General features: G+C 44.8%; 1 protein-coding gene across 2 annotated transcripts in view; it reads right to left on the reverse strand.

The window, feature by feature from the left end:
- STARD7 (StAR related lipid transfer domain containing 7) overlaps nt 1-5,394 on the reverse strand; it is an 88,957-nt gene extending 83,563 nt beyond the window's left edge. For both annotated transcript variants that reach the window (XM_033949851.1, XM_033949850.1), the window contains exon 1: nt 4,997-5,394. In XM_033949851.1, the coding sequence (XP_033805742.1) occupies nt 4,997-5,283 (287 nt within the window). In that variant the 5' untranslated portion in view covers nt 5,284-5,394. The remainder of the gene's footprint in view (nt 1-4,996) is intronic.
- Between the last annotated feature and the right edge of the window lie 9,211 nt (nt 5,395-14,605).

Consider the following 14,605-nt stretch of genomic DNA (forward strand, 5'->3'; position numbering starts at 1 on the left):
CCATCACACCAGCTTTTAATCAAAATTGAGGTGTTTGAGGCAGATTGAAAACAAAAGCTTTCAATACGGAAATCCAAGATGGACACCACAGTAGCCTGTAGGAGCTATACTGGGGTCCAAAAATTAGCAATTTGGGGATTTTAGAGGTGGGGAACCCTGGCTCTAAGCCCAGAACCCAAAGAAATCCACTTTTTAAAGACAACCCCCCTCCCATTTTGTATTAAAGGATGTCAGCCTGTTACTTACTGTGCCATGTTGTGTACAGGGGGCTACTTGTGGTGAAGCTGCAAAGAGCTTACAGAGAGACTTTCTACCTCAAACAAGTCTGGAATCCGGAATGCTTGTCTCTTGAGACTGCTTCTCAGGCCCAACAATCGGCCAAAGACCCCAACTCCCACCGGAACCTCACATGAGCAGTCGGGAGGAGAAAAGCAGTCGGCTCAATCCTGGAAAAACCGCCATGGAGCCACTCAGCCTGCACTCAAGCCCACTGTGAACATAACCTGGGGCAAGCCTAGCTCCAAGGGACTGGTCCCTGAGTTCCCAGACTGTTAGTGTAGGTCGTCCAAGTGGGTGAACTGAAAGGTAGTCTGCCCCTTGTGCAGACATCCAACCTCAGAATCTGCACTCTCCCCCAATCAGAGATGTCCCAAGATGGGATCCTCTGCAGCACCAAAAAGCCTCACAACCGGTAAGAAAAAAAACAACAACCTTGAATTTAATGGAAAAATAAATACAAGCAGAAAAGGCAGAGCAAAAGAATGCTCATGAGGCTCTCTACAAGAATTCTCATAGGAATAGATTGGCTATTCTAGTGCGGCAGATACATTTTTCCTGAACCTGTGGGTAGTTAATTGTCCAGGTATAGATGCATCTATAACCCCATTTTGTGGAGGTGCGCCACTGTCACCACCTTGGTGAATGTATGAAGTGCCTTTGCCAGTCCAAAGGTAAGTGCTGAGAATTGATAACGTCTCTACAGCACGTGGAATCAAACTTCCTGTGCTCCAAAAAATGTGAATGTGAATGTAGGCCTCCTTCTCCCCCCCCCCCCGTCTTCCTCATGTCCTTTCAGCGTCCTTTTCCATCCCTTTGTCTTCCCCAGTGCTTTCAGCGTCCTTCTCCCCCCTCAGTTTTACCTTAAGCGCCTTTTCCTCTCCACTCCACCTTTCCTCCCTCCCTGCCCCTTACCTTTGTGGCGCTTACCCGCCCGACTTACAACAGAACAGGCCCGGTCCAACAAACCTCCCTGCCCTGTAGCCGCGAATCTAAATTACCTTCTTACAGCAGTTGGAGTATTGAAACTGCTGTAAGAAAGTAATTTAAATTTGCGGCTACAGGGCAGGGAGGTTTGACGGACCGGGCCTGTTGTCGGTCGGTGGGTCGGAGGACCTGGCTGGCTGTGCTGCACCCGGGGCGGACCGCCCCCCGCCTTGTACCACTGCCTTTTCCCTGCCTGCCCTGCCGCAGCACACAGCCGAACTGAAGTCTTCATGATTTCAGCGCTGTCGGAGGGAGGGCTTTGCTTAAGCCCTCCCTCCGACGTCAGCACTGACATCAGGAAGACTTCCGTTTTGCTGTGTGCGGCAGGGCAGGTAGGGAGACGAGCCCCGCGGCTGAATACATCCAGCCCCGCAGGAACCCCGCGACCCTAGGGGGCGTCCCCACGGGATCCCCGTGACCTGAAGGGGGAACCCGCGGATCCTGCGGGATTCCCGTTGTCCCCGTGCAGCTCTCTAACCGAGACCTCATTGCTCCTGTGAATCTCTGCTGGAATCTTTGATAGGGTTTCTGGGTTGCAGCTCCTCCTGATGAAATTAGATCATCTACTACTATTGTCTGGTAAAGAACTTGGGTGATGACCTGCCACACTAGCCATATGGTCATTCAGCCCTTTTCCAAATAACATTTGCCCTTTGAAGAGAAGTTTACTGAGCATAGCTTTGTCTCCCGTCCATGGCCTGATCTACAGCATTCTATGGGCTGGGACAGAATAACCAAAGACTACTCATAAGTCTGATGATATCATATACTGCATCAGCTATATAAATCCACTCCTGCTACTACAACCAAAGGGAAGTGTTGGCATCCCCCGAGAGGGTCTGATGAAAATTGGTATGGCAGGCACGTACCACAAACGAGGCTGCTATCTTAATTCCCAAGCTTAAGGCCTCAATCTCACTCTTAAGAATCACATTCTCTCTGCGATCCTGTGCATCCTTCAAAACTATACCACCCTCACTCAGCGTAGAGGTGCGTTTAATCACGGGGGGTTGTGCAAACAGTTGCTGACATTCGAGAGCCATAGGACATAACCTGGACATGGTCTTAGCAAACTTAAGTGACCTTCAGAAGCATCACAATGCTCTGTGACTAGGTCATTAATGTCAGGATGCCAGTGAAAGGCTGTAGGCCGAGACCTCATACCACTCATGATAGAACATTGTGCAGTAGAGGTGGATGGGGATTCTAGATTTAGTTCCTTTAAGAAATCTGTAGTAATCTCCAGTAATGCTGTGAACTTGAATAGGCAGTGCACAAACGGGACCTCTCCCTGATCAAGTGCTACCACCACCTACTGACTACCAGCCCCTCTGGGATCCTGAGTCTAGAGAATGACAAGGGAATAAAATTTTTCCCGTCCCCGCAGGAACTCATTTTCCCTTCCCCATTCCTGCAAGCTCTGTCCTTATCTGCACAAGCCTCAAATACTTTAAATCATAAGTGTTCGAGACTTGTGCAGTTAAAGCAGAGCTTACAGGAATGGGGCAGGGACAGGAACAAGACTCATGGGGACAGGACAGGGAAATCGAGTTCCTGTGGGAATGGGGGACAAATCTGTCCCAGTGTCATTCTCTACCAGAGTCTTCCAAGAGTGTGTCAGAAAGGTACAGACCCAGACTCCACATCTTTTCAGACTGGTCCTCTGCGTCTTGAACAGTACCCTGTTCCAGGGGGTGCACGCTCTGCGAGGTAAACACTCCTTGTGCGGCCTCTGAGGAGTCTCCAGACAGTGCAGGAGAATCTTGGCAGCTTAGATAAACTTTCCATGAGACTTACAAAATCAGCGATGAAAACCCTGATGAGTCAGTCCTGAGACCCCTTAGGAGACCTCACCTTTCTCCTCATTGGCTCCGTGGCATCTATGCCTCTAGGTACCTTTCTCCTCACGGGCTCTGTGACATCTATGCCTCTGTGTTTTGCTAAGTCGTAGTTTCAGGGTTCTGAAAGGGATTTTTTCCCTGCAGCTCCCTGGCCCTAGAGACCACAGAGGGAGCTAAGCCTGAGGCTCCCCACCCCACCTGTTCCATGACACATGGAAGCTCCTCAGTCGACTATCCAGCTCAAAATTGGCATGATATAGAGGTAAATGAGTCTAAGGAGTCCACTACCATCGATTTTAAGGCCCAACAATGGATTTTGAGACAAATTGAGGACTGTAAAATAAAATTCAGAAATCCAAGATGGGTACCGCGGCAGCATTTTGGTACCAAAAATGTTGGATAAAAACAGCCAAATACCAAAAAAAGAAAAGATTGGATTTTGGAAGCAGGGGTTCCTCTAGGCAACCTTAAAAACTTCCAAAGATCCAGTTTGCAGACCCCCCACCCCCACCCGATTTTCCCATAGACTAAGTCTGTACTCACTATTATGACATGCTGTGCTGCAAAAGATGTCTTCTGCTCATGTCAAACAAAAATCAGCCTCCCAAGCTGAAATCTTCTGACTGCCAGTTGGAGTGAGACCATACTGGACCTCTACCCCCATTAAACCTTGCATGCAAAGGGGGGAGTTGACATGCAACCCGTACCCTGAAAGACCCCCCAAAAGGACCACAGCAGGTGCCAAGATCAGCCTGAGCTCAAACTCCTAAAAAATTCAGGGACGAGTTAGCTTTGAGTTAGAGGTCTCTGAACTCTAAAAATGTTAAGCAGGCTGGCTAGCAGGTACCATTGGCCTGCCAGCTGCCAACCCCAAGTCTGCTTCTTCTCCCAGGCAGAGTTACCCCAGAAATACTGGGAACTCTGTAATACCGAAATCCTCCAAATCTGAAGATAGACACGAAAAATAAATGAAGTGGGCAGCACACTCCACCGAGAAAAGAGGAGGGAGAGTTTAATACTATACTGTGATTGATACCTTCTGCAAAGTGTGCGGGTTTGAATTCACTAACCACTTATCCAGAATGACAACTATTTGCACTAGAAATTAGTAATTGCTTCCAATGTAAAACACAGTGCTAGAAGTCAGCAAAGCTTTTCATTCTTTACTTAATGCTGCATCTACCAGAAGGCCAGCATAAAGAGGTGTGAAAGATCACCAGCACTTCTCAACTCTAAACCAACCCCCCTCTATATTTCAAGTCTTTTGCTAGGTACTTGTGACCTGGATTGGCCACTGTGAAGATGGACTACTGGGCTAGATGTATCATTGGTCTGACCCAATAAGGCTATTCTTATGTTCTTTATCAACAGCAACTCATACCCACTGCTCACATGGGCCCAGAACCTTCACTTAGATTCAACTTCCTGTTTGTGCATATGTGGGACCAGGCCAAAGGGAAGGCTCTGGACCAGTACAAGCAGTCACTTTCCATAGTCACAAAGCACTGAAGGGTTGAAAAAGCATAGAGGGGCAGGAGGAGAATTCAGAGATGATTGGTCACAGGAGCAGGGGGGGTGTTCTCATGCCCACCCACTTTGGACTCAGACCTACCCAAAACTGGGTGGGCTAGTTACACCCCTGAGTCAGGTGCTAAAAAGAGAAGTTTCAGCGGCAATAGGAAAGACATATGGAGATGCTAAACTAAAAAAGTAGAAGAGAATGATTATAATACAGTGAAAAAATTGTCATTGGAAGGACCTTATCCCCCCCCCCCATTCAGTCATGCTCAACTCCACCCCCCAACCTCACGCAGGTGTCCCAGATTTGCAAATCTGATTTTATCACAATCTCAACCTTAGCAGGCCCTTGACTCCACTCCCAGGAACCTTACCGGTACAGCTCGTCATCTCGTATCCGCTCCTCCTCCCAAAGGAAAACTCCGCCAAGCGCGATCATCAGGCGGCCCGCATGACGGGCCCGCAGGCGGCGCCACAGGCCGCGACGAGCGTGCTCCGTGTATAGATTACTGTAAAGCTGCGCGATCTGTTGGGCACGGCGCAGCCGCTGCCCTGTAACAAAACTACAGTGACTAGCGAGCAACGACAGTAGCTTCGGACCCGCAGGGCGGCGCCAGCGCAGAACCAAAGCAGCTATAGCAGCTGGCACCGAACGCAACATGGCAGTAGCGGGGCAGACTCACAAATTTGAGCCCACCCCGATCCGCAATCACCTCCCTTACTAGCTCTTTCAACCGCACAGCCAAACTATGCTAACGTCCCACCCCTTAGCTCTCACCATTGCTATTCGAATTGTCTACGTCAACTTGGCATTCCCGCTGATTGGTTACGATACATTCCCACTTAGCTTCCGCCTCCACGTGCTAAGCCGTAGGGGGCTAGTCAAGGGCGCTTTGGATCGAAGGAGGACCGGTTTGACTGACCTCTGTCTAACTTAATGCCTGCCTTTGGAGATTGGTTGAAGTGGGCTTCCCCCTTGAAATGTTTGACCGATCTTCTAATCGGGAATGCGGTTGTTGAAATTCATAAAAACGGAAGTATATTTCTGAACACGCGCAGGGCAGGATTAACGCAAAGGCAAACTAGGCATGTACCTAGGACACAAACATTTACCAAGAGTCCTTAGAAAATTCGGATTAGGGTTACCAGATTAAAAGACGGACAAACCCAGAGGCATGGCTCCACTCTGTTCCGCCTCCAGCCCCGCCCGAAAATCTGGTAACCCTAAATCAGTCTTATTTTGGTCACACTGTCAGAGACGAGAAAGATCATTGATGAAGGAAACAATTATAAAAAATAAAATTGTGGAACATATAGACAAACTACTACTACTTATCCCTTATATAGCGCTGAAAGGCGTACAAAGTGCTGTATATTTTGACATTTATAGACAGTCACTGCTCGAAAGACCTTACAATCTAACTTGGACAGACATACATGACATATAGGGTTGGAGATGCAGAACCCAAGGTGCAAGGAGTTAGGAGTCAAAAGCACTCTCAAAGCGGTGGGATTTTAACTGAGCCTTGAACACTGCCAGGAGACAGAGCCCACCATAGGGATTTGGGCAGCTTGTTCCAAGCATACGGTGCAGCAAAGCAGAAGGGACGAGTCTGGAATTGGCAGTTGAAGAGAAAGGCACAGATAGGAGGACTTATCAGCTGAGCGGAGCTCTTGGGGGGGATCATAGGTGGAGATAAGTGAAGAGAGACAGAGGGGCAGCTAAGTGAGTGTATTTGTAGGTCAGTAAGAGGAGTTTGAATTGTATTCGGAAACAGATGGGAAGCCAATGAAGTGACTTAGAACGTAAAGTAACGTAAGTAAAGCAGCTCTCGGAATATGAGTCGTGTAGCCGAATTTTGGACAGATTGGAGGAGAGCGAGATGACTAAGTGGAAGGCCTGAGAGTAGTGAGTTGCAGTAGTTTAAGTGCGAGGTGATGAGGGTATGGATAAGTGTTTTAGAAGGGTCAGATTTTGGTAATATTATAGAAGAAGTAGGTTTTAGTGATATGTTGCATCCAGGCAGTGAAGGAGAGATTACTAGCAGACAAAGCAGGAAGGATAAGATTGTTGTCCACAGAGACGGAGAACAAGGGAAACGGAGAGGTGGGTTTAAGCGGGAAGATGAACAGCTCTGTTTTAGCCATATTCAGTTTTAGATTGCAATGAGACTTCCAAGTGGCAATGTCAGACAGGCAGGCTGAGACTAGTCTGAGTTTCAGTAGAGATATTTGGTGCAGAGAAATAGATCTGGGAGTCGTCAACATAGAGACAAACATGATTTAATGAAACAGAGTCAGCTTGGGTTCAGCTGAGGGAGGTCTTGCCCACCGATTTGCTTGATTACTTTCAAGGTGTGAATAAACATGTGGATAAAGGTGAGCTGATTGATTTAGTGTATCTATATTTCCAGAAAGCTTTTGACAAAGTTCCTCATGAATGGCTCTTGAGAAAATTAGTCATGGGATAGGAGGTAATAGTTGTGCATCAGGATTTGGTTAGCGGATAGAAAACAGGGTAATGTAAAATGGACATTTTTCTCAGTGGAGGGGGGTAAATAGTTGAGTGCTTCAGGGATCTTTATTGGGATCGGTGCTATTTAACTTATTTATAAATGACCTAGAAATTTCAACTACAAGCAAGGTGATTAAATTTGCAGATGATACTAAACTTTTAGAAATTGTTAAAACGAATTCAGACTGGGAAATTGGCAGACTGGGTGTCCAAATGGCAGATGAAATTAATGTGGACAAATGCAAAGTGATGCACATTGGGAAGAATAATCTGAATCTTAGTTAGGGACCACCTTGGGGGTCATCGCTCAAGAAAAGGATTTGGGTGTCATCGTAGACAATATGCTGAAGCCTTCTGCCCAATGTGCGGCAGCGGCCAAGAAGGCAAACAGGATGCTAGGAATTCTTAGAAAAGGGATGGGTAACAATGTTATAATGCCTCTGTATCGCCCAATGGTGTGACCTCACTTTGAGTAATGCATTCAGTTCTGGTCTCCTTATCTCAAAAAAGATATAGCGGCACAAGAAAAAGTTTGAAGAAGAGCGACCGAGATGATAAAGGGGATGGAACTTATCTCATATGAGGAAAGACTAGAGGTTAGGTCTCTTCAGCTTGGAAAAGAGACAGCTGAGGGGAGATATGATTTAAGTCTACAAAATCCTGAGTGGTGTAGAACAAGTACAAGTGGATCAATTTTTTACTGCATCAAGATTTACAAAGACTAGGGGACACTCAATGAAATTACAGAGTAATACTTTTAAAATCAATAGGAAATATTTTTTCATTCAGAGAATAGTTAAGCTGTGGAACGGATTGCCAAAGGATGTGGTAGGAGCATATAATGTAGTTGGTTTTAAAAAAAGGCTTGGATAAGTTCCTGGAGCAAAAGTCCATATGTTGAGTCTGTTGTTGAGACAAATGGTAGCATTGAATGCTGCTACTATTTATGTTTTTTGCCAGGCACATGTGACTTGGATTGGCCTTTGCAAAGATGGGATACTGGGCTAGATGGACCATTGGACTGACCCAGTAAGGCTATTCTTATTTTCTTATGATATTATATTTGGGAAGATTGAAGTAACCAGGCAATGAGGGCGACCTTCAATCGAATGGCTAGATACAATTAAAATAACCATGGGGATGACTCTAGATTAATGGTCTCAAACTTGCGGCCCACCAAGTACTATTTTGAGGCCCTTGGTATGTTTATCATAATCACAAAAGTAAAATAAAACAGTTTTTTGATCATATGGCCCTGCAAAGGGTTTGAGACCACTGCTCTAGATAGTTTTACCAGATGTATGGGTTTCTTCAGACATGCTCTTTTTGAGGACTCTCTAGGAATCCGGGCAGCATTTCTGTTTTGCTATTTTTGTCCGGGGAAACCGGAAATCTGGAAACCCTACAGCAGTCATTGCAAGGCTCGCACACCTATCTGGAGTCCTGTGCTCCCCCTCACCCCTAGTCTTCACTGCAAAGCCGCATACATATCTGGGTTCCCCTGCCATTCCCATCTTCACTGCAAAACCTGCACACCTATCCAGAGTCCTCTGCCATCCACACCCCCATCTTCACTGCAAGGTCCGCGCACCTATCCAGAGTCCCCAGCTACCCCCACCACCCCCTCCCCCAAGATCCAGTGCTTGCTCACTGTTCTCGCAGTGCTGCTGCTTTAACTCTTCAGCCGTAGGCAACCCAGAATCATTTTTTTCTATTGCTTCTTGCCCCTGCATAGTCAGGAAGGAGTAGCAGAAAGAAAGCTTCCAGGTCGCCGGAGACAGTTTGTTTATTTCAGTCACACTGCCTATGGCAAAAGAGAGCAGAACCACTGGGAGAATGATGAGCAAGCACTGGATCCCGCGGTGGGGGTGGGGAAGGTAAGAGATGCTAGCCTGCTGGGATGGAAAGGGAAAGAAAGATGCCAGACTTCCAGAAGAAGGAACGGAAGGGACAGATAGAGATGCCAGACCACAGGAAGGGGGAGGAAGAAAAGGAGAGAGATATTAAGATCACTGGATGGGAAGGGGGGGAGAGAAGAAAGAGATGTCAAACCAGGGAAAGGAAAGTGGGGTTACAGCCTAAGGCAGGGAGAGGGGAAGGGAAAGACAGAGATACCAAACCAAAAATGGGGGAGGAGGGAAAGGAAGGAGGGGAGAGAGATGCCAGACTGTGGAAAGGAGAGGGTAAAGATTCCAGACCATAGGAGAGGGAAAGGGGGAAGACAGATGTCAGACCATAGGAGAGAAAGGAGATGGTACACAGGGATGGAGGGGAAGGGGAGAGATAGAGAGGACATGGTGTATAGGGATGGGATGAATATAAGAATAGCCTTACTAGGTCAGACCAATGGACTATCAGGCCCATTCTCACGGTGCCCAATTCAGGTCACTAATACCTGGCCCAAACCCAAGGAGTAGCAATATTCAGGCAGTGGCTTCACCCATGTCTTTCTCAATAACAGACTATGGACTTTTCCTCCATGTCCAAATCTTTCTTAAAACCAGCTATGCTATCCGATCTTAACCACAACCTCTGGCAATGCGTTCCAGATCTTAACTATTCTCTGGGTGAAAAAATATTTCCCTCTATTGGTTTTAAAAGTATTTCCCTGTAAGTTCATCGTGTGTCCCCTAGTCTTTGTAATTTTTGATGGAGTGAAAAATCGATCCACTTGTACCCGTTCTACTCACTCAGTCTTTCTCATACGAGAGTAGTTCCATCCCTTTTATCATCTTGGTCGTTCTTCTTTGAACCTTTTCTAGCACCACTATATCTTTTTTGAGATAAGGAGACCAGAATTGAACACAATACTTCAGATGAGGTTGCACCATGGAGCGATACAGGGGCATTATAACAAATTTTAGTCTTGTTAACTATCCCTTTTTTAATAATTCCTAGCATCCTGTTTCCATTTTTGGCCTCCACTGCACATTGGGTGGAAGGTTTCATCATATTGTTTACAATGATACACAGATCCTTTTCTTGGGCACTAACGCCCAAGGTGGACCCTAGCATCCAGTAACTGAGATTCAGGTTATTCTTCCCAATGTGCATCACTTTGCATTTGTCCACATTAAATTTCATCTGCCATTTGGACACCCTGTCTTCCAATTTCTAAGGTCCGCCTGCAATTTTTCACAATCCACATGCGTTTTAACAACTTTGAACACTTTAGTGTCATCTGCAAATTTAATCACCTCACTCGTTCCAATTTCCAGATTGGTGGAGGAGAAGGGGAGAGCAATGAAGGAGATGTTGCATAGGGATGGAAGGAGTGGAGAAGGGAAGAAAATGGAAGAAATACTGTTTATGGATAGATGGGAATAGGGGAGAAGGGAGGAGATGGCCACATGGATGGTGGGGAAGGGTGGAGAGAAGGAGGAGATAATGTGCATGGTGAGGAGTAGTGGCACGTGGCCAGTAGGGGGTGATGGGACGGAAATGGAATGGATATCAGAACATGATAGTGCAGTATTAAGTGCCTGTTTTTCGTATGATTCTGGGTAATTCTAGTTAGATACAAGCATATGTGTCAGTTAAGGCCACGCCCAATAGAAGCGTACGAAAGACGAGTGAATAAAAATCTGAATATGAATGAAGCTAAAGCCAGAAAAACACACTACAGATTAATATAAGGGAAAGTATAATAATATTCTTTTTATGTACTTTGCTATTAGGCTAGATCATGAAGGAAATTAAGAGATACAGGGACTCCATTATTGTTTGCTGTTTCTTCTCTGTCTTTGGAATCCATTTTGTGTGCAGTTTTTCCAAGTCTTTGTTCAGGCTCCTAGCATCATGGTGTTAATTGATACCAGATGTGCTTTAGACTGGCTAGGAAGATAACGTGTCCTAAACTAAGATATAAAATGCATTAAATATGAATGGCCAAAATATGAATGAATCAAGTTATGAATGAATGGGGGCCCCTGGAGTGATTGTGTGACTGTGTATTGAACAAAAGAATGGGTTTTGAAAAGGCATATTATATATATTTGCAACCTAAAGAAATCCTAAAATAACATCTGGAAGTAATTAAGTCAGAGACTCCTTCTCTAACATAGGAAGGCTTCTGTGTAAAGATCGATGAAATTTGAAACTGTCAGCTCAGGGGGAGACATCCCCTCCTTCTCTTTGATTGCATTCTCCTGCACTTTCTCCTTTCCTCTAAGGCTGAGAACTTTTCAGCACCTTTGAAACTTTTTTCTTTGTCTAATTTTAAACACCTCCTTTGTTGATTTTTATTGGTTGTCAAACTGATGATGTTACACTGAGCCAAAAGTATATAATAGAGTATCTTGAGATCTTAAGCTGAGCTCGTTATCAGAAAGCCAGCATTTTGGTAACTATAACGATCTCCCGCTAATGCAACTGTAATTATGCTTTATTCTTTTGGTGTCATGATTGAAAAAATAAAAACAATAATTATATTTGGAAAAAAACCCTTTGTATTAGCGTCACTTTGCATTTTATTTGTTTTTCACACCTTGAGCTTCATGAGGGCGTCAAATTCCTATGCTCAATGGATAGATGGGAAGAAAAGATATGGAAAAATAGATAGATTTGAGGAAGAAAGAGAAAAGTGGAAAAAAGTTGAATGGTAAAAGTTAATGCCAAAGATGGACGTAGTTTTCACTAGTGGACGTAGTTTTCACTAGTGACATCCCCGCCATCTCATAAAGAAAAAGATGGACGTAGGGCAGAAAGTGAAGGAGAGAAAAACAGAAAATAGATAAAGCGTTTAGAGCACAGACAGAAGGAAGTGCAACCAGTGACTGTGAAAAGATAAGTAGAAAAATAAAGCATTTAGAGCACAGACAGAAGGAAGTGCAACCTGGGACTGGGAAAAAATGAGTAGAAAAATAAAATCACCAAACAACAAAAGCAGGAAAAGTGATTTTATTTTCAATTTAGTGATTGAAATGTGTTTTCAGAATTTATATCTGCTGTCTATATTTTGCAATGTTAAGGAAGAAAAATGTTTCTTTCTATTCTCTGGTGTTATACTGCATTCAGAGTCTGGCATCTTAGGGTTTCATTTGTGTATACTGTATTAGGACTTTTAGTTTGTGGTCCTATTTTGAATAGGGTTTATCTGTGTTTTGATCAAGGCCAGGTGTTCTGGTAGGAATGAATGTTGTGAAGCATTATTGGTATCTTGGCCCCAAGTAGGAAGATATTTGTTGACAGTCTGTCCAGGTTTTGGAAAACCACCAAGCTCAAGGCCATGTCTGGAGGACCTCTGCGTATACATGGATTAATATCGTGTCAATGTCCGCGCATATGTGGAGGTTCTCTAGACACGGCCTGGAGCTCCGGAAAGGCTGGGAGAGGCTGGGGTGGAACGGGATGGGCAATGTGTCCTCTTTTTTTTCAAGTTTCAAGTTTATTCAGAAATTTTATAAACCGCCCAATCAACCTTCTAGTAACCCTAACTCTAGAGGACCTTACCAGATTAGCACAAAACCAATCTCTTTTTAGATCTGTAATTCATCAAGTTGCTAGGACTCAAACAGGAGTCGATGGCACCTAAGAGGAAGATTCTCAAAACTTACCGTGCCTTTAGCAATGGTTGCTAAATGAGCTCCAGCAGGTTTAGCATGGCAGTATTTTACTGGCTGATTATCAAAATGGCTCACCGTGGTCTTTTCTGAGCTTCCTGCCAGACTTCGACTCTGCCATGCAGATGTATTACAACGAGGTCGTTAATATTAAAGTGGTAGTAAAATTAGTTCATCAATATTTAAACAAGCACTCCAGGCAATTCTTTATCATCTATCTAAGCGCGGCACAAGTTTGTGGTGACCAAAAATTACTGGCTGGTCGGGGGTGCTGTTACTGTGCAAAGCGCATCTCAGGCGTGCTTTTCTGGCTGTGGCTGATCATAAAATTAAAAAAGATACCATCCACATACATTATAGTAGTTTTGACAACCAAAAATTGCCATCTGGTCTGGGGGTGCCGATACTGTGTCTCAAACGTGCGTTTATGGCTGTGGCTTATCTTAAAATAAAAAAATAATACACCAAATAAATTATAGTAGTTTTGGAGAAAAAAATCTGAAAAGCATGTGACGGGCGTGTTCTGCCCTTTTTCTTGTGAACAGTTTCTCAGTTTCCTATGAGCATCTGAGCTGTTACCGCCACGGGTTATTTATTTAATTTGTTTTCTATCCCATTTTCCCCAAAGAGCTCAGAATGCGTTACAGATTAAACATCCGCTATAATAATAATACCCTTAGCACGCATGCGCACTTCAAACTCTGTGGTGCCGTGATGCCATGCTCCCGCTTGCGCAGTAGGACCCTGCGGCGGTTTCTCTATCAGCCTCTGTTCTCATGCGCATATGCTTCCCACACCCAAGCCAGCCTGCGCTTCAACGAACGGCAAATATGCAGGCCTCAGCCTGAGGCTAGACCAGCAACGGAAGCAGCCATGGTTTCATTTGCTAGGCTGGCCCACTTCGATAATGTGCGGTGGGCCGGCCTAGCAAAAGCCCCGAGGCTGCCCAGGTTAGCAGATGCTGGACAGGGGGAGCAGGTAAGGGATAAGGGGTATTACTGGACAGGGGTGAGGTAAAAGTAAGGGAGAAGGGCTACTGCTGGACAGGGGGAGCAGGGAAGGGGTGCTGCTTTTATGATTTATCCCACTGGAATCCATTCTTATTATAAATTTCAAAAGCTCTGGAAACCAACCAATAGGAATAAAAATTAAGAGTATCTGATTAGACTGTGAACCCCTCAAATGTCTTCACTGATGGGGTGTATATCAAATACAAAGAATATTAAAAATAAATAAATTAATTAAAAAACTCCCAGAACCTGGTCCTCACAAATGGAGAGAGTATCTCTAGTGTTCGAGTGGGTGCTCACCTGGGAAGTAGCAATCATCAAACAGTTTGGTTTGATATAACGGCTAAAGTGGAGAGCGGCCGCACGATACTTAAAGTCCTAGATTTCAAACGTACGGACTTTAATGCTATGGGAGAGTACCTGAAGAAAGAGCTGTTAGGATGGGAGGACATAAGAGAAGTGGAAAGACAGTGGTCTAAGCTGAAAGGAGCGATAAAAATGGCTAAGGACCTTTATGTGAAGAAAATCAATAAAAACAAGAGAAAAAGGAAGCCGATATGGTTCTCCAACCTAGTGGCTGAGAAAATAAAGGAGAAAGAGTTGGCATTCGTGAAATATAAAAAAAACCAAGAAGAGGAGAACAGAAAGGACTACAGGGTGAAACTGAAAGAAGCCAAGAGAGAGATACGTCTGGCGAAAGCACAGGCGGAAGAACAAATGGCTAAAAATGTAAAAAGGGAGACAAAAATTTTTTCAGATATATTAGTGAAAGGAGGAAGATGAAAAATGGAATTGCTAGGATAAAAGATGCTGGGAACCAATATGTGGAAAGTGATGAGGAGAAGGACCGAGATTGTCTAGCAAAGTTACACGAAAAAATGGAGTAGATTCTGCGCC

Source organism: Geotrypetes seraphini, chromosome 6 (assembly GCF_902459505.1).
Source record: "Geotrypetes seraphini chromosome 6, aGeoSer1.1, whole genome shotgun sequence".
Lineage (NCBI taxonomy): Eukaryota > Metazoa > Chordata > Amphibia > Gymnophiona > Dermophiidae > Geotrypetes > Geotrypetes seraphini.